The following is a 22,471-nucleotide window of genomic DNA, read 5'->3' as shown; positions in this document are numbered from 1 at the left end:
AATGAGATGGCTCATCACTCTTACACCTTTCCTTTGGAAATGGACAATAGCAAAATCTGCATACTACTGTTATGGCTTAAATTATTCAAGAGTGATTCAAATTTAAAATGGGATTGGGTAAGGTCTTAAACTATATATGAAGCCACAGCTAATTCAGGATAAATTTTAACATTAAATTAATATTTCAGAAATTTCAAATTGCAACTAGTTACTAAATAAGTGCCTGTGGAAAAAACAAGTGATAGAAATAGTTCAATAGAGATATAATTATTATAGTGAACTTTTCTCATCTGTAAAGAAAGATGAGCACTGAAGAATTGATGCTTTTGAACTGTAGTGTTGGAGAAGACTCTTGAGAGTCCCTTGGACTGCAAAGAGATCCAACCAGTCCATCCTAAAGGAAATCAGTCCTAAATATTCATTGGAAGGACTGACGCTGAAGCTGAAACTCCAATACTTTGGCCACCTTGATGTGAGGAACTGACTCACTGGAAAAGACCCTGATGCTAGGAAAGATTGAAGGGAGAAGGAGAAAGGGATGACAGAGAATGAGATGGTTGGATGGGATCACCGACTCAATGGACATGAGCTTGAGTAAACTCTGGGAGTTGGTGATGGACAGGGAGGCCTGGCATGCTGCGGTCTATGGGGTGACAAAGAGTCGGACATGACTGAGTGAATTGAACTGAACTGAACTTTCTCATCTGTACTCTCTGAGGAAAGAAAAGCTCAGAATGAAATCTAGATTTTCTACTCTAAAAAGCTGATAGTTTAATTTTTCCACAAATTGGCCAAATTTTCAGACATTTCTCTATTTAAAATAATCTGCACAAAAAATAAATGAATCAGTTTACTGTGGCAAATCCTGAAAGATGATGCTGTGAAAGTGCTGCAGTCAATATGTTAGCAAATTTGGAAAACTCAGCAGTGGTCACAGGACTGGAAAAGGTCAGTTTTCATTCCAATCCCAAAGAAAGGCAATGCCAAAGAAGGCTCAAACTACCACACAATTGCACTCATCTGACACGCTAGTAAAGTAATGCTCAAAATTCTCCAAGCTAGGCTTCAGCAATACGTGAACCGTGAAGTTCCAGATGTTCAAGCTGGTTTTACAAAAGGCAGAGGAATCACAGATCAAATTGCCAACATCCACTAGATCATCGAAAAAGCAAGAGAGTTCCAGAAAGACATCTATTTCTGTTTTATTGACTATGCCAAAGCCTTTGACTGTGTGGATCACAAGAAACTGTGGAAAATTCTGAAAGAGATGGGAATAAGAGACCACTGGATCTGCCTCTTGAGAAACCTGTATGCAGGTCAGGAAGCCACAGTTAGAACTGGACATGGAACAACAGACTGGTTCCAGATAGGGAAAGGAGTACGTCAAGGCTGTATATTGTCACCTTGCTTATTTAACTTATATGAAGAGAACATCATGAGAAACGCTGGGCTGGAAGAAGCATAAGCTGGAATCAAGATTGCTGGGAAAAATATCAATAACCTCAGCTATGCTAATGACACCATCCTTATGGCAGAAAGTGAGGAGGAACTAAAGAGCCTCTTGATGAAAGTGAAAGAGGAGAGTGAAAAAGTTGGCTTAGAGCTCAACATTCAGAAAACTAAGATCATGACATCTGGTCCCATCACTTCATGGCAAATAGATGGAGAAACAGTGGAAACAGTGTCAGACTTTATTTTTTGGGGCTCCAAAATCACTGCAGATGGTGACTGCAGCCATGAAATTAAAAGATGCTTACTCCTTGGAAGGAAAGTTATAACCAACCTAGATAGCATATTAAAAAGCAGAGACATCACTTTGCCAACAAAAGTCTGTCTAGTCAAGGCTATGGTTTTTCCAGCAGTTGTGTATGGATGTGAGAGTTGGACTGTGAAGAAAGCTGAGTGCCGAAGAATTGATGCTTTTGAACTGTGGTGTTGGAGAAGACTCTTGAGAGTCCCTTGGACTGCAAGGAGATCCAACCAGTCCATCCTGGAGGAAATCAGTCCTGGATGTTCATTGGAAGGACTGATGTTGAAGCTGAAACTCCAATACTTTGGCCACCTCATGGCGAAGAGTTGACTCATTGGAAAAGACCGTGGTGCTGGGAAGGATTGGGGGCAGGAGGAGAAGGGGACGACAGAGGATAGATGGCTGGATGGCATCATCGACTCGATGGACATGAGTTTAGATAAACTCCGGGAGTTCGTGATGGACAGGAAGGCCTGGTGTGCTGTGATGCATGGGGTCGCTAAGAGTCAGACATGACTAAGTGACTGAACTGAACTGTGGCAAGTAAATTTTCCTATATCTTGCTTGTATCAATGTCAATATCCTGTATGTTATAAGGTACTATAGTTTTGCAAGTATTACTGTCTGGGGAAATTGGGTAAAGGGTACATGAGATGTCTTTTATTACTTCTTACAACTGCATGTGAATCTATAATTACTTCAAAAATACTTAATTTAAAAAAAAAGAGCTATAAAACCCATATTTTTAACAAGAAGTAAAAACATGACTAAATTTATTTGATTTGAGGCATATTACAAGAACTCCTTTAAATTATATGAGTGTGGGTTATAGTATATACATTTTATGACTCTACACTGACATCTAATGTCTGATGAAAAGTTTTATTCTTGCATTTTTGGAAATTTACTGGCAACTTAATGCCAACCAAATTCACATTTTAAATAAAGGCCCTGTTGTAACAGTTGTATATATATTCTTCTACTAATTCTGTACTTTATTGCTTATGTATCGTGAACAAAACACTATGTAAATGAACCATACAAAAACATATGTACTGATCAACAGAGACACTCATTTCTAAGAGAACCTTTGGCTAATGTGTATTATTAACTCAATGGCTAAGGATCAAATTGCTATTAATTAAAATATAAATCATAAATTCTTTAGCAGCACAAATTCTTTCAAGTATTTAGATGTTAAAATACAAATGGATATTATTTGCTCATGGAATGCATATGGTATCCCTTCATTATGATGATTTTCTGTAACTAGTGTTCTAATGATCCTGATATTCTAAATATCTACCCTCAAACACCTTCAAATAGGCAAAGAAGAAAGATATATAATCTAAAATTGTATAATTGATCATAAGAAATTGTTAGTTTATGCAGTTCACCTTAAACTACACTTTAAATGATATCATAGTGAATGACAGAATGATCTCAGTTCATTTCCAAGGCAAAGCATTCAAATCACAGTAATCCAGGTCTATGCTCCAACCACTAATACTGAAGTAGATGAAGTTGAATGGTTCTATGAAGACCTACAAGACCTTTTAGAACTAACAGCAAAAAAAAATATGTCCTTTTCATCATAGTGGACAAAAATGCAAAACTAGGAAGTCAAGCAATATCTGGAGTAACAGGCAAGTATGGCCTTGAGTACAAAATGAAGCAGGGCAAAAGTTAACAGAGGTTTACCAAGAGAACTCACTTGTCATAGCAAACACCCTTTGCCAACAACCCAAGAGATGACTCTACAGGTGGACATAACCAGAAAGTCAATACCAAAATCAGACTGATCATATTCTTTGCAGCCAAAGATGAAGAAGCTCTATACAGTCAGCAAAAACAAGACCAGGAAATGACCATGAACTCCTTATTGCAAAATTCAGACTTAAATTGAAAAAAGTAGGGAAAACCTCATGGCCATTCAGGTATGGCCTAAATCAAATCCCATTTGATTATACAGTGGAAGTGACAAATAGATTCAAGGGATTAGATTTGATAGACAGAGTGCTTGAAGTACTCTGGATGGAGGTTTGTTAACATTGTACAGGATGTAGTGATCAAAACCATTCTCAAGAAAAAGAAAGGCAAAAAGGCAAAATGGTTGTCTGAGGAGGCCTTACAAGTAGCTGAGCAAAGAAGAGAAGTGAAAGGAAAAGGAAAAAAGGAAAAATATACCTATCTGAATGCAGAGCTCCAAAGAATAGCAAGGAGAGATTTTTAAAAAAGGCTTCTTAACTGAACAATGCAAAGAAATAGAGGAAAACAATAGAATGGGAAAGACTAGAGGTCTCTTCAAGAAAATTAGAAATACCTTGGGAATATTTTATGCAAAGATGGGAACAATAAAGGACAGAAACATGGACCCAACAAAAGCAAAATATACTAAGAAGAGCTTGCAAGAATACACAGAAGAACTGTACAAGAAAAGTCTTAATTACCAGGATAACCATGATAGGGTGATCAACTCACCTAGAGCCGGACATCTGCGAGAGTGAAGTCAAGTGGGCCTTGGGAAGCATTACTATGAACAAAGCTAGTGGAGGTGATGGAATTCCGGCTGAGCTATTTCAATTCCTAAAAGATGATGCTGTGAAAGTGCTGCATTCAATATGCCTGCAAATTTGGGAAACTTGGCAGTGGCCATAGGATTGGAAAAGGTCAGTTTTCATTTCATCCCAAAAAAGGGAAATGCCAAAGAATGTTTAAACTCTACACAATTGCACTCACTGCACTTGCTAGCAAGGTAATGCTCAAAATCCTTCAAGCTAGGCTCCAACAGTACATGACCCGAGAACTTCCAGATGTACAAGCTGGATTTAGAAAAGGCAGAGGAACCAAAGGGCTTCCCTTGTAGCTCAGCTGGTAAAGAATCTGCCTACAATGCAGGAGACCTGGGTTCAATCCCTGGGTTGGAAGATCCCCTGGAGGAGGAAATGGCAACCCATTCCAGTATTCTTGCCTGGAGAATCCCATAGACAGAAGAGCCTAGTGGGTTACAGTCCATGGGGTCACAGAGAGTCGGACACAACTGAGTGACTAAACCACCATTTAGAGGAACCAGAGATCAAGTTGCCAACATCTACTGAATCATAGAAAAAGTAAGGGAATTCCAGAAAAACACTTACTTCTGCTTCATTGACTATGCTAAAGCCTTTGACTGTGTGGATCACAAGAAACTGTGGAAAATTCTTAAAGAGATGGGAATACCAGACCATCTTACTTGCCTCTTGAGAAACCTGTATGCAGGTCAAGAAGCAACAATCAGAATCAGACATGGGACAACAGACTGGTTCCAAATTGGGAAAGGAGTATGTTAAGGCTGTATATTGTCACCCTGCTTACTTAACTTATATGCAGAGTACATTATGGGAAATGCTGGGCTGGATGAAGCTCAAGCTGGATCAAGATTACAGGGAGAAATATCAATAACCTCAGATATGCAAATGACACCACCCTAATGGCAGAAAGCTGAGAGGAATTAAAGAGCCTCCTGATGAAGGTGGGGCTTCCCTTGTGGCTCTGGTGGTAAAGAATCTGCCCACAATGCAAGAGACCTGGATTTGATCCCTGGGTTGGGAAGATCCCCTGGAGAAGGGAAAGGCTACCCACTCCAGTATTCTGGCCTGGAGAATTCCATGGACTGTATAGTCCATGGGGTCGCAAAGAGTCAGACACGCCTGAGCCACTTTCACTGGGCTTCCCTCATAGCTCTGTCAGTAAAGCATCTGCCTGCAATGCAGGAGACCTGGGTCTGATTCCTGGGTGGGGAAGATCCCCTGGAGAAGGAAATGGCAACCCACTCCCGTATTCTTGCCTGGAGAATCCCATGGACAGAGGAGCCTGGCAGGCTACAGTCTGTCGGGTCCAAAAGAGTTGGACATGACTTAGTGACTAAACTAGCACTACTACTTGATGAAGGTGAAAGAGGAGAGTGAAAAAACTGGCTTAAAACTCAACATTCAAAAAATAAAGATCATGGCATTCATTCCCAACACTTCATGGCCAACAGATGGGGAAACGATGGACACTGTGACAGACTTTATTTTCTTGGGCTCCAAAATCACTTCTGATGGTGACTGCAGCCATGAAGCTAAAAGACGCTTGCTTCTTGGAAGAAAAGCTATGACAAACCTAGACAGTGTATTAAAAAGCAGAGACATCACTTTGCTGACAAAGGTCATCTAGTCCAAGTTATGGTTTTTCCAGCAGTCATGAATGGATGTGAGAGTTGGACCATGAAAGCTGAGCGTTGAAGAATTGATGTTTTTGAACTCTAGTGTTGGAGAAGACTATTGAGACTGCAAGGCGAACACACCAGTAAATCCTAAAGGAAATCAATCTTGAATATTCACTGAAAGAACTCATAGTGAAGCTGAAGCTCCAATACTTTGGCTACCTGATGTGAAAATCCAACTCATTGGAAAAGACCCTGATGCTGGGAAATACTGAAGGGCAGAAGGAGAAGAGGGTGACAGAGGATGAGGTGGTTGGATGGCATCATCGACTCAATGGACATGAGTTTGAGCAAACTCTGGGACATAATAGACAGGGAAGCCTGGTGTGCTGCAGTCCATGGGGTCGCAAAATGTCGGACATGAGTGAGCGACTAAACAGCAATAGTAAACTATGCTAAACACTACAGTGCAGTGAAGGACAGACCACTCATTGAATATGAATTCAATTTAAGGATTTATGAAAGCAGACTATGAATAGAGTTGAATAAGATAACTTTACATTTTAACTTACTAAATATTTTTACCTCATCACAAGAAGAGGAGAAGATGGGGAAGGGGTAGGGAGGAAGAGAGAGAAGAAGAAAGAAAAGAAGAAAAAAAGGGAAGGAAGAAAGAAGAGAAAAAAGAAAAACTTGCTCCCATTTTCTAAAGGCAACTCTAGGCTGGAAAATGTCATGTTTAGTTACCCACATACCTAGCACTTTTATCTGAAGATTTAGTAAAAGACAGTTAAGCAATCTAATGGAAAAGATATCATGCTGAAAAAAGAAAGGCAAAATTTGGGGGAAAAAGTATTTCTTGGTTTTTTTTTTAGTTATAATTAATTTATTTTTTATTGAAGGACAATTGCTTTATAGAATTTTGCTGTTTTCTGTCAAACCTCAACATGAATCAGACATAGGTATACATATATCCCCTCCCTTTTGAAACTCCCTCCCATCTCCCTCCCCATCCCACCAATCTAGATTGATATAGAGCCCTTGTTTGAGTTTCCTGAGCCAAATAGCAAATTCCCATTGGCTATCTATTTTACATATGGTAATATAAGTTTCCATGTTATTCTTTCCATACATCTTACCCTCTCCTCCCCTCTCCCCGTGTCCATAAGTCTATTCTCTATATCTGTTTCTCCATTGTTGCCCTGTAAATAAATTTAAAAAGAAACACACTAGCAAAATGACTTAAAAAGCTAAATTAACTGACAGGAATTATTTAAGTCTGAAATTAAAAAAAAAAAGTTATGACCAGTGATGTGATTTTAAATGTATAAAGAAAAAGAAAAACCAGAGTTTCATCTTTTTCAAAAACACAACAGGAAATGAGGTGCAGGATGGAGGGTTTATATTGGAAATTAGAAAGGTATTTCTGACAAGGAAATATAAAATACAATGAAAGAAGTTACTAAGGATTGTGGTGATTTATTTGTAACTTGTAGATCTTATTGAAATAAAGGATATAATAACAATACTATAGAGTCTGGAAGAAATAGGATCAACAATGATTTTGCAAATACTGTAGCATGCAAAGACTTGCATTAAAATTTTACTTTATCACCATATAATGAAATTCTTCATTAAAACATGGGCATGTGCATGTATCAATACACACATACATACATAATAAGAAAACAACAAAATACTCTGAAATTAAAAAATACCCAAACAACAATAAACTAAAGGCAGTCCCTTAGAATCACAGGCTTCAAGGTGGATAATAATGTATACTTATTATAAACACTTAAAACTTAAGAGTTTTCCATGAATTTCCTGGGGAAATTTCTCTAACTGAATTTTTGCTCTTACATAGTAAATACCTTTTTTTATTCTACCTTTTTACTCTTACCTTTGCAGTCCTTTTTATTTGAAAGCATAACAAAACCATTTTTACAGGAACAGTGGTAACTTCCAGGTGTGTTTTCACAAATCTGGCTGCAACCTCCATTTACATTGACAGGATCTTTGCATTCATTTATATCTAAAAAGGAGAAAACAGAGTACTTTCAAAGTAATAAAGTCTTATGAGAACTTTTCAGGAAGTCAATTCAGATTGGGTATGTTATACATACCCATACCAGCTGGGTATGTTATACATACCAGATTCACACTTTTCTCCTTGCCAACCTGATTTACAAATGCAAGTGAATGTCGCTTGGCCATCTTTGCAGGTCATATATCCATCTTCACTGCATGGCAGAGGATTACACTGGTCCGGAATGGCTAAAGGAAATACATATCTATTTAATTTTTATAACACACCACAGTACAATAGAAATTTGTGTCCTTTAATAGAAATCTCATGAACAAAGTCTATGGTATATGGGAAAAAATACTACTTAGTCCCTCAAATACTTTTTCAAGAAGAAAAGTGGATCTATTAAACTTTTATAATTATTTCTGCAAAAGGAAGCCACTTTTTGTTTAAATCTACTCTTTTTTTAAAAATAATTTTATTTATTTATTTATTTTTGGCTCTGCTGGGTCTTCATTGCTAAGCTTGGACCTTTTTCTAGTTGCTGGGAGCAGCGGCTACTCCCTAGTTGTGTCGCCCAGGCTTCTCATTTCAGTGGCTTCTCTAGCTGCAGGGCACAGACTCTATTGTGGGCTTCAGTAGTTGCAGTTCCCAGGCTCTAGAGCACAAACTCAATAGTTGTGGTGCACAGGCTTAGCTGCTACTTGCATGTGGGATCCTTCTGGATCAGGGATCGAACCTTTATCTCTAGCATTGGCAGGAGGATTCTTTACCACCAAGCCACCAGGGAAGCCCCACAACTACTTTTATGTTTGCAAATATACACAATAGTTAATAATTGCACTTTAATATTCTTTTCATATATTACCTTATTTGATCCTTAAAACAATTTCATGAGGTAGGCAGAACAATAAAACTATCCAGTACCAAGAGAAAAATTTGAGACTTTCAATTTGGGATAACATAGAATAACAGAGAGCCTTCCCTAGTGGCTCAGACTGTAAGGAATCCACCCACAATGCAGGTGACCTGGGTTCGATCCTTGGCTTGGGAAGATCCCCTGGAGTAGGGCATGGCAACCCACTCCAGTATTCTCATCTGGAGACTATCCATGGAAAGAGGAGCCTGGTGGGCTACAGTCCATGGGGTCTCAAAGGGTCAGACACGGCTGAGCGACTAAGCACAGCACAGAATAACAGGGACCAGATTTATTCTCCAGCTTTAAATAAACAGAACTGTAGTCAAATGATTTTCAGACATTGGGCAACAGGCAGCAGAATACTGTGATTTTTAAAGCAAGGATATTTCTTTCATAAAATGTCACAGCACTTTATCGCTATCTTAAATGATATGCCCATTTGTTTCTTGATTTATTTATGGTCTCTTTCACCTCACTAGACACTGCAATGGTCCCTGGCTCCTGCATATTCCCACACCTGTTTCTCCAGCCCTCCTAGCCAACTCTGAAAATTCCTTTCATCTTTCCTTTACATTTTCCTTTAACTTAGCAAAGCAAACAGTTAATTGCAAAAAAAAAAAAAAAAAAAAAAAATTTTTATTCTAACTAAAATCTAATTACTGCACTTTTCAAAAAATGTCCCCATAAAAGCAAGTTTTCTGAAAATTAGCAATTTATTAGGTATTAGTTATGTGTGTGTGCTCAGTTGCTCAGTCGTGTCTGACTCTTTGCGACCCCATGGATTATAGCTCACCAGGCTCCTCTGTCCATGGGAATTCTCCAGGCAACAATACTGGAGTGCATTGCCATTTTCTACTCCAGGGGATCTTCCCAACCCAGGGATCAAACCCACATCTCTTGTGTCTCCTGCATAGGCAGGCGGATTCTGTACCACTGGGATATCTGGAAAGTCCAGGTATTAATTAAAATAATAGAAAACAGGTTAATCAAGAAATTATAAAATTATTTTCCTGTCCTTTGGTAAATTAAAAAAATAAAGTATGAATTAAATATACATGTTCACGCAAACTGTTTTACTTGTGAAGTTACAACCAATTTTGAATTATAGAAAGTGCAGATAAGTGAACATCTCAATAGCACCAATGCTGCATGTAAAATATTGACTGGACAAACGTCCCAATTTACATGTTTCAATTTCACCTTTGTCTCTGCGTGTCAGGAAAATGATAAACTAGAGACAGATAATCTACCAGATTTATCACTAGGCTTTATGTGAACTTCAGAGGGGAAAGGTTAATTTGATATCACATTATTTTACACATTTATATCCACATTTATACCAAATTTGGTATACCAATAATTATACCAATAATTCCAAATTTCCACATTTATACCAAAAGTCAGAAAAACAAATGTGGCTCTCCTGTGATCTATTAGTCAACTATAACATTTGGTCATAAGTACATGATTATGCAACAACAGTCAAAAAGCTCTTGGGAATAAAATTCTGAAGCCAATGATATAAAGTTGGCAAACAAGGACCACTTCAATTTAAAAGTTAGCTAGAAAATTCATTTTAAGTAGCATTTACATCTAAAAACACATTCCCTCAGGGAGTTCCCTGGCAGTCCAGTGGTTAGGGATCTTCCTTGCTGTGGCCTGGGTTCAATCCCTGGTGGGGGAACTCAGATCCCACGAGCTGTACAACATGGCCAAAAAGAAGAAAAGAATTCATCTTCTACATTTCTGATATATACACATGTTATATGATATTTAAAAGTTTAAACTAAGGAAATAATAAACAAATAAACACTGAAAGAAATAATTATTTGGCCAATTTGATCCAGTGCTAGAGCCGTGTGGCATACTTCCTCCTCCCAAAAAAACCACTGTTCCTCAAATGTATTTTGAGAAAACCTCCTTACTTGGCCTACAGCCAGCCCTTCAAGGGCTCATTTGTTGATTTTTAAACAGTAGTTATATTTACATGGGTGTACTTTACTTGCAAGTTTTTGTCATTTTGTTTTTCAAACTGATGGTAGAAGTGTTTACCATTGACACAGCTCCTCAGGTCAGGATAAGCATCAGTTGACAGACGAGCAGTAGTGAATAATCCAGCTCTGAAAGAGCCAAGACAACCTGTAAAACACAAACAAGTGTCATCTTAGAGTTGATACACTTAACTCGATCTGAAATCATAGTAGATATTATCCAGAGCAGTAGGATAAATGCTTCTGTGTATTTACATGATTCAGCAATCAAAATGTCAATCCTAAATGTCTCCATCCACCTTTTTGAAAAATTAAAAATCTACAAGCAAGATTGCAATATATACACAATCATGAAAAACATATTTATAGAAGCTTCTCTTTGGAAAAGAACCTTAAAGCCAGAAGGGGAAAATATCTTGCATTAGCAAAGAAATTTATTGCCACATAAATCTATGTTCTTAATTCTGTAGCAGAGACCTAAAGTTACCCTCGAATCTGTAAACCAGAGCCTAATTTAGAAACTGTCTATTATTAACTGAATAGAATGAGTTGGTTGTTGTAGGCAACTTCTGGTTGTTGTAGGCAACTTCCAATTCTTCCAATGTTTCACAGAGATTAATAAAATAACGTTTGTATAATGTTACAAAGCAGGTTTACTTTATTCATTTTATTTCTCAATACAACTTTGTGGAATTAGATTCAGCAATCTGGCAGAAATAAGATGAAAAATAGGAATAAAATACGTATGGACTTAAACCAGGGGTCATTTAAGACCAACAACATAACATTTCTTAACAGCCACTGAAGACAACATTGTATATATCAGTTCATTGTGCATATGGTTGTAAGTGCTCAGTTGCTAAGTTGTGTCTAACTCTTTGCAACCACATGGACTGTAGCACACCAGCCTCCTGTCCATAGGATTTCCCAGGACAGGTATAGATAGTCATTAACCCACTAAAAAGGTGGTGTTTTGGTTATCTTTTGCTGAGTAAAGACTCCCCACATTAGTGGCTTATAAAATAATCATTTTTTATTACTTATGATCTATGTATCAAATATTTAGAAAGGGTTTATTTACTTAAACTGTTTGTCTCTGCTGCACACAAGACCAGTCAGGGTGGCTGGGGCTGGGAGATCCACTTTCTGGATGATTTTTCACTCACATGTTTAACAGCGCAGGCTTCTTGGCATCTCTGTCTCCACACGGTATATGCCATGCTTCAGGGCTTCTCCACATGGTTGCGTTTCCCTGAGTACGCAGTCCTAAAGTGGCACTGCTTTCGTGGTACTTAGCTTCCAAGAGGAAGAAGAAAGAAGCTGCCAGGCCAATTAAGAGGCACTGTGTCACTTCCATCATAGTCTATTGATCAAAGCAGTCTCAGGGTCCACCCAGATTTGGGGGAGGGGGAAAAGGATAGATTTCACATAGTGATGGGAAAGTGGCAAGATGACATTGCAGAAGAATATGTGAGATGGGAAATATTTTTGCAGTCATCTTTGGAGAACACAGTTTATTACAGATGGGTGCAAAGGTTCGTTTGAAGTCTGTGTGTATATTCCTTTCCTACTGCTTTTGTGACAAATCATCACAATCTCACCAGCTCAAAATAACACATATTTATTCTCTTACAGTTACAGGGATCAGAAGTCTAAAATTAAGGTGTTGGTAGGGCTGTGTTCCTTCTAAAAACTCTAAGGGAGAATCTATTTCCTCTGTTTCTTCAGCTTCCACAAGCTACCTGTATTCCTTGGCTCATGGCTCCAACCTTGTATCATTCTCAACTCTTGCTTTATTGTCATATATCTTACTACAAACTCTGATCTCCTGCCTCTGTTGTATAAGAACGTTTATAACTACACTGAATAATGTCCTCCTCATCTCAAGATCCTTAACTTAAATCTTACAAGACAACAATTAAGGTAACATTCAGAGGTTCTAATGAAAGGACATGAACATCTTTGGAGAGGGGCGGTCACTATTTAGCCTACCAAGGTAGGTTATAATATTTTCCCCTAAAAACAATACTTTGTACTTACATTGTAGTATTTCTGGAGACCCAATGAGACCTAAGCAATCTTAGGTCTTGAGTATTCTTTCCCTGAATTCATTTGTTCCTCCTCTTGAATCACCCACTCCCAGAATTATCTTATTCTAGTGTGAACATTTCATTAGGATTCTGGCTTGTAGGAAAGCCTCATTTTTCAGTTCTGGACAAACCTGACAGCCAAAATTCGAACCCCTTAAGCTAGTGGTTCTTACGGTAATTAGGACCCCAGGCCATACTACAAAGTACATTTAACCCATAAACCACCTTATATACGAGTCCATAATAATACATGTGATAACATTTTTTGGAATTTTTTTTTCTAATTTTTTTAGAATTATAGTGTGAAGAATGAGTTGCATGGTTACTCGAAGCAGTGCAATCCTATCCCTTACTTTCCCATTTCTCTTTCTTGTTGTCCAACAGGAATGCCGGAGGTGGGAGAGAATGAGTAGAAAGGTGAGAACTGGAGAGAGATCGTCTTAGCTTTTGTAGCCTGAAGCAGAAGCTCTCCCAAGAATTGGAATTAGGAATAGAAACTTGGGCCATCATGGAAGAAAGCCTAAGAAAAAGGCACTTTCAGGAGAGGTTCCAGTGGTCAGGACAGAACACACTAGGAAGAAATCTCGGTTCTAGACTATGACAGCTCCTATACCCATACTGTCATATGATTATCTTTTGTAATATTTAATGATTATATTTTATTTTATAATATTTAATGATTATAAATCCAATCTATGTTGGGTCTATAATAGTTCCCCCCCTTTAACCTACATTTTGTGTTTTGGTATTTCTTCTTTCTCTTTTTCCCTTTTTCCTCGTTTATTCTTGCCAGAGGTTCATCTAACTTACTTTCCTTACTTTGCCTTTTCAAAGAATGAGCTTTTCTTCTGTTAATCCTCTCTTTGTTTTCCATTTAACTTGTTTCTATCCCTGTTTCTGTTATTTCCTCGTTTTTTTGTTACTGGAGGTTTTCTCTGTTGTACTTTTAAAAATTTGCTTGATTCGAATGCTCAGGTTCTTTGGAAAATATCCAGTGTGTCCTTCCGCTGCCTCCGAAGTCAGCACCCTAGGTCTCCACACACATAGTGGGTCAGGCAGCCGCCAGCCTATCTGCGGACTGCTCACATTTCTTGACCTTTTTTTCATTATATTTTGTTATTATTAGCGCCTGGAATGCTATTGCTTCTTTCGAGATGATTTTAAGAGAAGTCAACAGTCTGAACTAATCCACCAGTTTGGCAAGAACTAAAAACTAAAAGCTATTTCGGATGTTTACATTTTGGCTCAGAATGTACCATTCTTCCCAAGAAGTTTTTCTCTCATAAATTTAATCATCCATTTTATCAGGTGATATTTTACAGGCCTACACAGATGGCAGAGTTGTTTACTCTATTTTCTAAGGAAAAGAACACAATTTAAAAACTTACCTTTATATAATGAAGCTCTGAGTATTTTTGCCCAAATTCCATGCTTTCAGTGCAGTGCATGGATGATGTGGATAGACTAACATGTTTCCTGAACTCTTACAATTCTAAATCCAAACACTGTCCAAAAAATAGGTAATAGTGATCTAATTTCTTGGGTGACATTATCTCACTGTAAGGAGCTCCTAGCCTGAGCTGTGGTAATTAGTGAAATTACTATTAGGTTTACCAGAGACAGGATTATAAACATTTCTTTTTCCCAATTAGGAACACTGGCCTACAAAATATACACATCAAATGACAAAAAGGTTTTAACTAAGGTAGAGCCTGTCTGTTCTCAACAGTGGAATTCATCCCATATAACTAAATAAAGACCAAAATATAAAATGTGAATCAAAAATAAGTCATAGTAAAAACAGTCATACTTTTTTTTTCAGCTATATAAATCAGTTGAATTATACTTTACATTTGAAGAAAGTTTGACGTAATTTTTAAAAAATCTACCTAATTCATGTGTTTATCTAGTATTCCCAATAGCTCTGAAGTTAGAAAATAAAGTTATAACATAATGTAATACAGAAACTAAAAAGTTAAATAAGTTGCCTAATCTGACACAGCAGAAACTTTTAGGTCTGAGACTAGAGCCCAGATCGTATTATTATTTTTTTTCTTAGGACTTCGGCTTTTCTATTACGCTGCCAAATAAGATAGGCAAAGAAAAGTGAAAGTTGGGTACATGTCTTTAAATAAAAGGACAGCAAGGATAGCAAATCCACATACAGAATGAGATCTTATTCCCAAGGCTAATGAAATTGTATGGGGTGGAATATATATAAATGGAGGATTGGACTTCATCATATTTAAGTTTTCTATCATTTCTAAGATTATATGCTTGCGATCCTTTAAACTTACCTAAATATTTTGGATAAAAATATTCCTAGAAAAATAGAAAAGAAAAAACATATCTTAACAAAGCTAAATTTCACTATAAAGTTAACATTTAACTTTAAAACATGTTTTTATATTAAAGATGCAATAAATTACATATAACTGTCATTTTCACATTACAATATAACATTTTTTCTATAGTAAAAGGTATACCAGAAGTATATGGCTAATAGCATTAAGCCAATAAAATACTTTAAGGCTTAAAGCAATACTGATCAATTAAATCATGCTTCAAAGACTTCTAAACGAAAACAGGTTCCATTGAAGATGTTAAATGTGACTACATATGCCCCCTTTTTGTAAATCCTTTAATTTTTCCATGATGATTAGATACCCATTTGATATATTTGACATCATGTTGATTACACACATACCAGATTAATTGCTGAATAACAGTAGAATAATGTGAATTGAAGTGGACATTTATCTTTTAGCATCTTATGTACATGTAATACCTTACTTATAAACTGGTTATGTACCAAGAAATTTTTCTGTAAATCAGTAATTTGGACTAAGGAATACACTTTACCAAAAGGAGAAAAATGTTAACAATGATTTTCTGATGGTAAGGTCCCCAGGCTGGTTCACAAAAGCCTCCTTAAGCCATAAAACATCTAATGCACAGCAGTAATAGCATAAGAACTTCTCATGAGAAACCAACATTTCTACACAAAAACAACTTCAAGTACAGAACATAACTTTCATCCAGGATACAATTAAAGTCCTTTATTCCTTCCTCCTCTCACATATAAACCTACACAACACTTACCCACTGGTTTCTAAGAATAAGATCCAACCACTGAGCAATTCAGACATTGATATTGTCCTCTATAGCAGTGGTACCCAATCTTTTTGGCACCAGGGACCGATTTCATGGAAGACTATTTTTCTTCCGGACCAAGGGAAGGGGGATGGTTTCAGGATGATTCAAATGTATTACGTTTATTGTGCATTTTATTTCCATTATTATTACTTCAGTTCTACCTTAGATCATCAGGCATTAGATCCCAGAGGTTGGGGAACCCCTGTTTTACAGAACAAAAGCCAGGACATAGGTAATGATGAATGGGTTCAACACAAGATAATGTAATGGGGAAAGGACTATATTAGGGACAATGGGAAGATAAGCAATAAGGTGGTGACTGGGAGTGTGGACTAGGGTATGAGGGATATAGACAAGGGGTGTTTGGGAAAGGAAAGAAAGTGAGAAACAATAACAAATACTTTTTCTTTCATTTCTCCCATTTCTTCCTCACTCTCACCATCATCTCTTTTTCTTCTATCAGTAACACCATTATCAGAATGAGGTATTCCCTGGTAGCTCAGACGGTTAAGCGTCTGCCTACAATGCGGGAGACCGGGGTTCGATCCCTGGGTTGGGAAGATCCGCTGGAGAAGGAAATGGCAACCCACTCCAGTATTCTTGCCTGGAAAATCCCATGGACTGAGGAGCCTGCTAGGCTACAGTCCATGGGGTCGCAAACAGTTGGACACGACCGAGTGACTTCACTTTCTTTCACTTTCATTATCAGAATGAGTGGAGGAGAGGAATCACATAAATGAGTTTCTCTTCTCCACTCTTTCCCTCCCCTCCATATGTCTTCTGTCTCATTCCCCATTTGCTACTCAGAGGGTAAACTATGAGAACATATTTAGTGTTAGAAATACATGCTTGAGTACTGATGGGTGATATAATAAAATGAAATCTTGGGCATGCAGGCTTGTTTTAAAATGTTCCAGCAAAACAAAACAAAACAAAAATTAGAGTGAGTGGGGTACGGAATAGGCAGAACAAGAATAGCAGATGGTTGATAATCACTGAAAAGGGAAGGAGTCCCTACTTGGGGATATAGTTTCAAATTCCATAATAAAAAGAAACATTTATGTATATGTGTGCAGTATGTGTATTTGCTTCCTACACAATAACAGTACATTGTTACCTTGTGTGAAATAAAGTATTTTTGCCTTGTCAATTGCTTTTCCACAAAAGACAGCAAAACTAAGAGAAACATTTGGTCTCAATCTTGGAGAGTGTTAAAAATGGATACCTTGGGAAAAATTCCCTTTGAACCTATTAGAGTATGTGGAGGTAAGAGGATTAAAGCGCCGTCCAAGAAAACACAAGTTATTACTGTCCTGGACGAGTTCTCTCACTATACACAAATGGTTCCTGTTTGTTACTGCTTATTTAGTCTCATGGTCCCAGGAGCCAAGTCAGAAGTAAAGGAGGTATTTTGCAGATACATATGCAGATACATATGCCTCCCTCGTTTCCTTTTGGATATACAGTTCATCCCAGGAAAAAAAAAATCCAGGGTAACCCCAAAGGTCATCAAATTTGAATTCTCAAGGTCACCCTCATCCTAATTCTTAAAGGCACTATTTATATTCTTGCTACCCACAGAACAAGTTAGAGAAAGGCTTCTCTAGGAGAATTAGGGGGCTAAAGATCAGCTCTAAGGGTCTCTTATTTCTGTAAGATATTTAGGGATCTTTATAGTTTTCTACACTAACTTGGAAAAATGTATGTACTAAAGATATAAATTCTACCCCTGGGATTATCAATGATTTAAAGTGGGCTCAGGAAACTTCCCAAGAGTTTATGGAGTAAATTAAAAGTGTTTTTAGGAAACACAGTATTGAAATGAATTCTTCAGTAAGCATTCACTGAATACCTATTACGTACCAAGCTCTGAATTAGAGGTCCTGTTTTCTAAAACTTAGTTTAAAATGCCAATGGAGAGAATTAATGAAGCATAGTGATAACGATGTAGTCACATACACACACACACACACACTAGAGATGCCTTCCCCTCATCCAACACTACAAAATACTGGTTGGGAGAAAGTAGTTACAAACCATGAAATTCATACTATTTGTGATAATTAGGTACAATTGAATTATGGTTTGGTCAGAGCATACTGCTTTTGGCAAATAGTATTTCCCTAACAAGCCCACCCTTGAAGGTACTTCCTCCTGAAATGCTTCAGTGGGAAAATGCAGAAGGTGATACTGTTGTCGTTGTTCAGTTGCTAAGCTGTGTTCAACTCTTTGGGAGCTCATGGACTGTAGCCCACCAGGCTCCTCTGTCCATGTGATTTTCCAGGCAAGATTACTGGAGTGGTTGCCATTTTCTCTCCAGGGGATCTTCCCGACCCAGGGATCAAACTTGCATCTCCTGTGTCTCCTGCACTGGTGGGTGGATTCAGCCCACAGAAGGTGATATACACAATCACTAACTTTAAAAAGGAACATGAGGGAACAGAGACTAAAGCTAGAAATGTTCCATCTGTAACTATATGTCTAGGTATACTAACTGACCACTTCATGAGTTCTTACCGTTTCCGGGTTATTTTCAAAGATTTCTCTGGCTTCTTCTTTATTGCACAGTTCTTCAATGCATTCTCTTTCAAGATTGCCCTTTTTCGTTTCTTCAAGCAATGAATTTGCACGACGTCTCCTAACCAGGACTTGTGAAGCATGTTGCCTTGACAAAACTGAAGGAAAAAAATATGTTTATGTGAACAAATCTTTCATTTCTCCACCTAAAATATTTTTTAAACATGAGAATTTAAAGCACTTTTTGTCTGTAAATTGCATGGCATTCAAAGTAGGGTTAAACTGAGGGGGAAAATGCAGATACATATGCCCCTTGGTTAACAACCCAAAGAGCAGTTTGGTGTGTAGCTACGGCACTTGTCTAATGATTTACACAAATTATTCAAGTTTATGCTTGAGGTCAAACATAACTAATGAAAATTCGATGTTTACCTCATTATGACAATGTTGGAAAAAGCATCATGCTGAATGATTGTCAAAAGTCACAGCCACAGCATCTTTAAAGTTAGCGTAATAAACTTTCTCAGTTTTAATGGAAAACTTGTGTGATCTCTGAGAAATGTAGGAATACAGTCCAATCAGCTATTTGAAAGATACTTGCTAGGATAAAACACCTGGTTATCTATACAAACAAGAAAATAAAAACCCATGGCAAAAGGAAGACCATATGCAAAGCACAAAATACAGAAAGCAAAGAGAAAAAAATGGTAACTTTGAGTATATAAAAAATTTTAAGCAGTTGACAAACAATGATAAAAATAACAAAGTTCAACATTAAGCAACAGATTGACATCTAGAATTTATAAACAACTTTTGCAAATTAAATAAAAAATAATACAATATGGCAACCAATACAGGTATGTGTGCAGTGTATGTGTGTGCTTAGTCATTTAGTAGTGTCCAGCTCTTTGCAACCCTTTGGACTGTAGCCTGCCAGGCTCCTCTGTCCATGGGATTCTCCAGGCAAGAACACTGGAGTGGGTTGCCATTTCCTCCCCCAGGGGATCTTCCCGACCCAGGGATTGAGCCCGCCATCTTCTGTGTCTCTTGCAATGTAGGCTGAAAGTAAAGAAGCCATGTGTGTAAGGTTAAAAACAAAATAAAAACTGTAAATAAAATATAAACAAAACAATATCATGCAAACATCACTAGAGAAAAAGTAGCCAATAAACATGTGAAAAGATGTTCAACACAAATTTTTTAAAGCAATCAGACTTTTGCCTAATAGATTTGCAAAAATTTAAAAGAAGGAAGATACTACTGCACTGAAGATCTCCAAGGTATATTATTAAATTGAAAACTGCAAATTATAGATGCCTCATCTATAGCATAATCCTATATATACCAGCCATACCTGTAGATGTGTAAACATCAGGTGGACAAATACAGAGAAAAGAGTTTGGAAAGACACTCAAGCTACCATCTGCAGTTATATTTGAAGAAAATAATGGAGAATATAGTTTGGGCTTTATCATTTTAGTATATGAATAGAACATTGTTTCTTAATGAAAAAATTTTAAATCACATATAAAATCTACAAATAAATTTTTTAATCCTGATTTTTAACCACAAATGGTTATTTCACTAGAAAGATAAGCAAATAATGTAAATAGCTAAATTAATTTTTCTCTTATTTCTCTCATAACCCAGTATATAATAAGGAATAGATAATCAAAAGTTGACAATAGAATGAGGAAAAAGAACAGCAAAAGGACTAATTAATCAACACTTACTATAATTATTAGTTGGATAACTAAACACCTTTCAAGAGTGATTTATGTTTATTTATTTTAGTTTTAGATGGGTTTCCTCACTTACAAAACAGAAGTTTAAATGTGATGATTAACTAACAAAAGCGTTTGAGTTATATTGAATATTTTTAACAATATCTCTCACCATCTTTATTGCTGCTCGAGATCAAGATAAATCAAGGCTGTGTGCATCTAAAAGATGCTATTCTGTGAGCATGCCAGCCACCAAGTGTATTGCTAACTGATAAATGGCAGCCCAACCAACAATGAAAGGGTCCAGATTAAAATTATCTCATTTATTTGAAATAGTTTTAAGCATGCTACCTGATAATAAACATAGCAAAAACTTGGCCCTTCTGAAAAGAAGAAAGCTTTAGTCATTCAATCATATTTGCAACCCCACGGACTATATAGCCCACCAGGTTCCTCTGTCCATGGGGATTCTCCAGGCTAGAATACTGGAGCGGGTTGCCATTTCCTTCTCCACGGGATCTTTCCAACCCAGGGATTTAACCCAGGTCTCCTGCATTGCAGACAGATTCTTTACCATCTGAGCCACCAGGGAAGCCTTTCTAAATGCCGAAGAAAATATACTAGCCTTTCTGAGAAAAAGAACAACACTTTGTATTAAAGATGAATATACTGATGTAATAACAAAATAATCAAGGTCAGATGCAATTGGAAAACAAGCCATAAACATCACTTCTTAGCATTTCTTCCTTACAGAATATCAAGCTTTAGAATTCAGAGGTTAATATTGATATTTAAGAATATCTCTTTCCCTATAAGGGCCTCACTGCATGACAGAGACCATGTGTAGTAACACATATATACTTATCTTTGGGGAAGTTCTCAACTGTCAGGAGAACTAAAGTGATAGTTTTAAAAAATGCTCACATAAATTTATAAAACCAGAAGAAAACACAGTAAACTCCATTACTGCAGAGATGATGAAAATCCAGAGCATACAAGATATTTGCTCTAAGTTATTAAGCTTATAAACAACAAAAGTACAATTTAGATCACAGGCACCCCAATGCTCAGACCTGCAAGCATCCACTACTATTTGCTACTGCTTCTCAGAAAAGAGGAAAAAGTTTCATTATCTCTGATAATGAGAGGAATATGAAAAATGAAAATTGTTATACCTCTGACCTAAAGGATAACAAAGCTAATAATTTAAAAAATGATTCTGTCTAAATACACTTTGTCTGAATTTGAAAGTTTGTTTTAGTTTACCTAGGTTCAACCCAATAATACTTTCAACTGGGATGGTGTGTAATAACTTTCAAAGTGTATATTAGTGATTTCATTTGATCCTACATAAATAATGAAATGTGCTTCTTATTGAATAAATTGGAGCTGAAAGAAGTTGCACGTATTTTTCAAGATCACAGAGCTACAAAGTGGTGCTAAGGAGACAGGAATTTTTTAAATTTATTTAATTAGAGGATAATTGCTTTACAATATTGTGTTAGTTAATACTATACATCAACATACATTAGCCTTAAGTACACATACATCCCCTCCCTCTTGAACCTCCATCTTGAATCACCCTCCCACGCCAAGCTACCCCTCTAGGTTGTCACAGAGCCCCAGTTTGAGTTCCCTGAATCATAGAGCAAATTCCCACTGACTATTTTACATATGGTGGTACATATGTTTCCATGCTACTCTTTCCATTTGTCACACCCTTTCCTTCCCCCACTGTGTCCATACGTCTGTTCTGTCTGTCTGTGTCTCCACTGCTGCTGTGCAAATAGGTTCATCAATACCATCTCTCTAGATTCCATATATACGCATTAATGTATGATACTTGATTTTCTCTCTCTGACTTACTTCATTCTGCATAGTAGGCTCTAGATTTATCCACCTCATCAGGATGGACTCAAATGTGTTCCTTTTTATGGCTGAGTAACATTCCATTTGTATATATGTACCACAGTTTCTTTATCCATTCATCTGTTGATGGACATGGGGACAAGAATTTAAATATATCTATCCTCCAGTGCTCTTTCTTCTGTGTATTCTACCTAAATGCCCACAATGTACTTGATTAAAAAAAATAAATTATGTGGTTGT

General features: G+C 37.1%; 1 protein-coding gene across 5 annotated transcripts in view; it reads right to left on the bottom strand.

Annotated features, from left to right (window-relative positions):
- Nucleotides 1-22,471, bottom strand: part of PROS1 (protein S) — a 72,719-nt gene that overhangs the window by 28,633 nt on the left and 21,615 nt on the right. For 2 of the 5 annotated variants that reach the window (XR_014070575.1, XM_081547446.1), the window contains exons 2-6: nucleotides 18,639-18,796; nucleotides 15,263-15,287; nucleotides 10,937-11,023; nucleotides 8,091-8,213; nucleotides 7,840-7,971 (exon numbers count right to left, since the gene is read on the bottom strand). Coding sequence is in view for 4 of the 5 variants with exons in the window: in XM_081547446.1 (XP_081403572.1) it covers nucleotides 7,840-7,971; nucleotides 8,091-8,213; nucleotides 10,937-11,023; nucleotides 15,263-15,287; nucleotides 18,639-18,796 (525 nt within the window). In the remaining variant the exon portion in view is untranslated. Of the gene's footprint in view, nucleotides 1-7,839; nucleotides 7,972-8,090; nucleotides 8,214-10,936; nucleotides 11,048-15,262; nucleotides 15,288-18,612; nucleotides 18,797-22,471 lie in introns of all 5 variants that reach the window. The other 3 variants (XM_081547455.1, XM_081547471.1, XM_081547482.1) reach the window with 3 other exon arrangements.

The sequence above is a fragment of the Giraffa tippelskirchi genome, chromosome 2 (genome assembly GCF_054371585.1).
Source record: "Giraffa tippelskirchi isolate mGirTip1 chromosome 2, T2T-mGirTip1v1.2.pri, whole genome shotgun sequence".
Lineage (NCBI taxonomy): Eukaryota > Metazoa > Chordata > Mammalia > Artiodactyla > Giraffidae > Giraffa > Giraffa tippelskirchi.
Note: the sequence above shows the minus strand (reverse complement) of the source record. Positions and strands in the feature narration are given on the sequence as shown.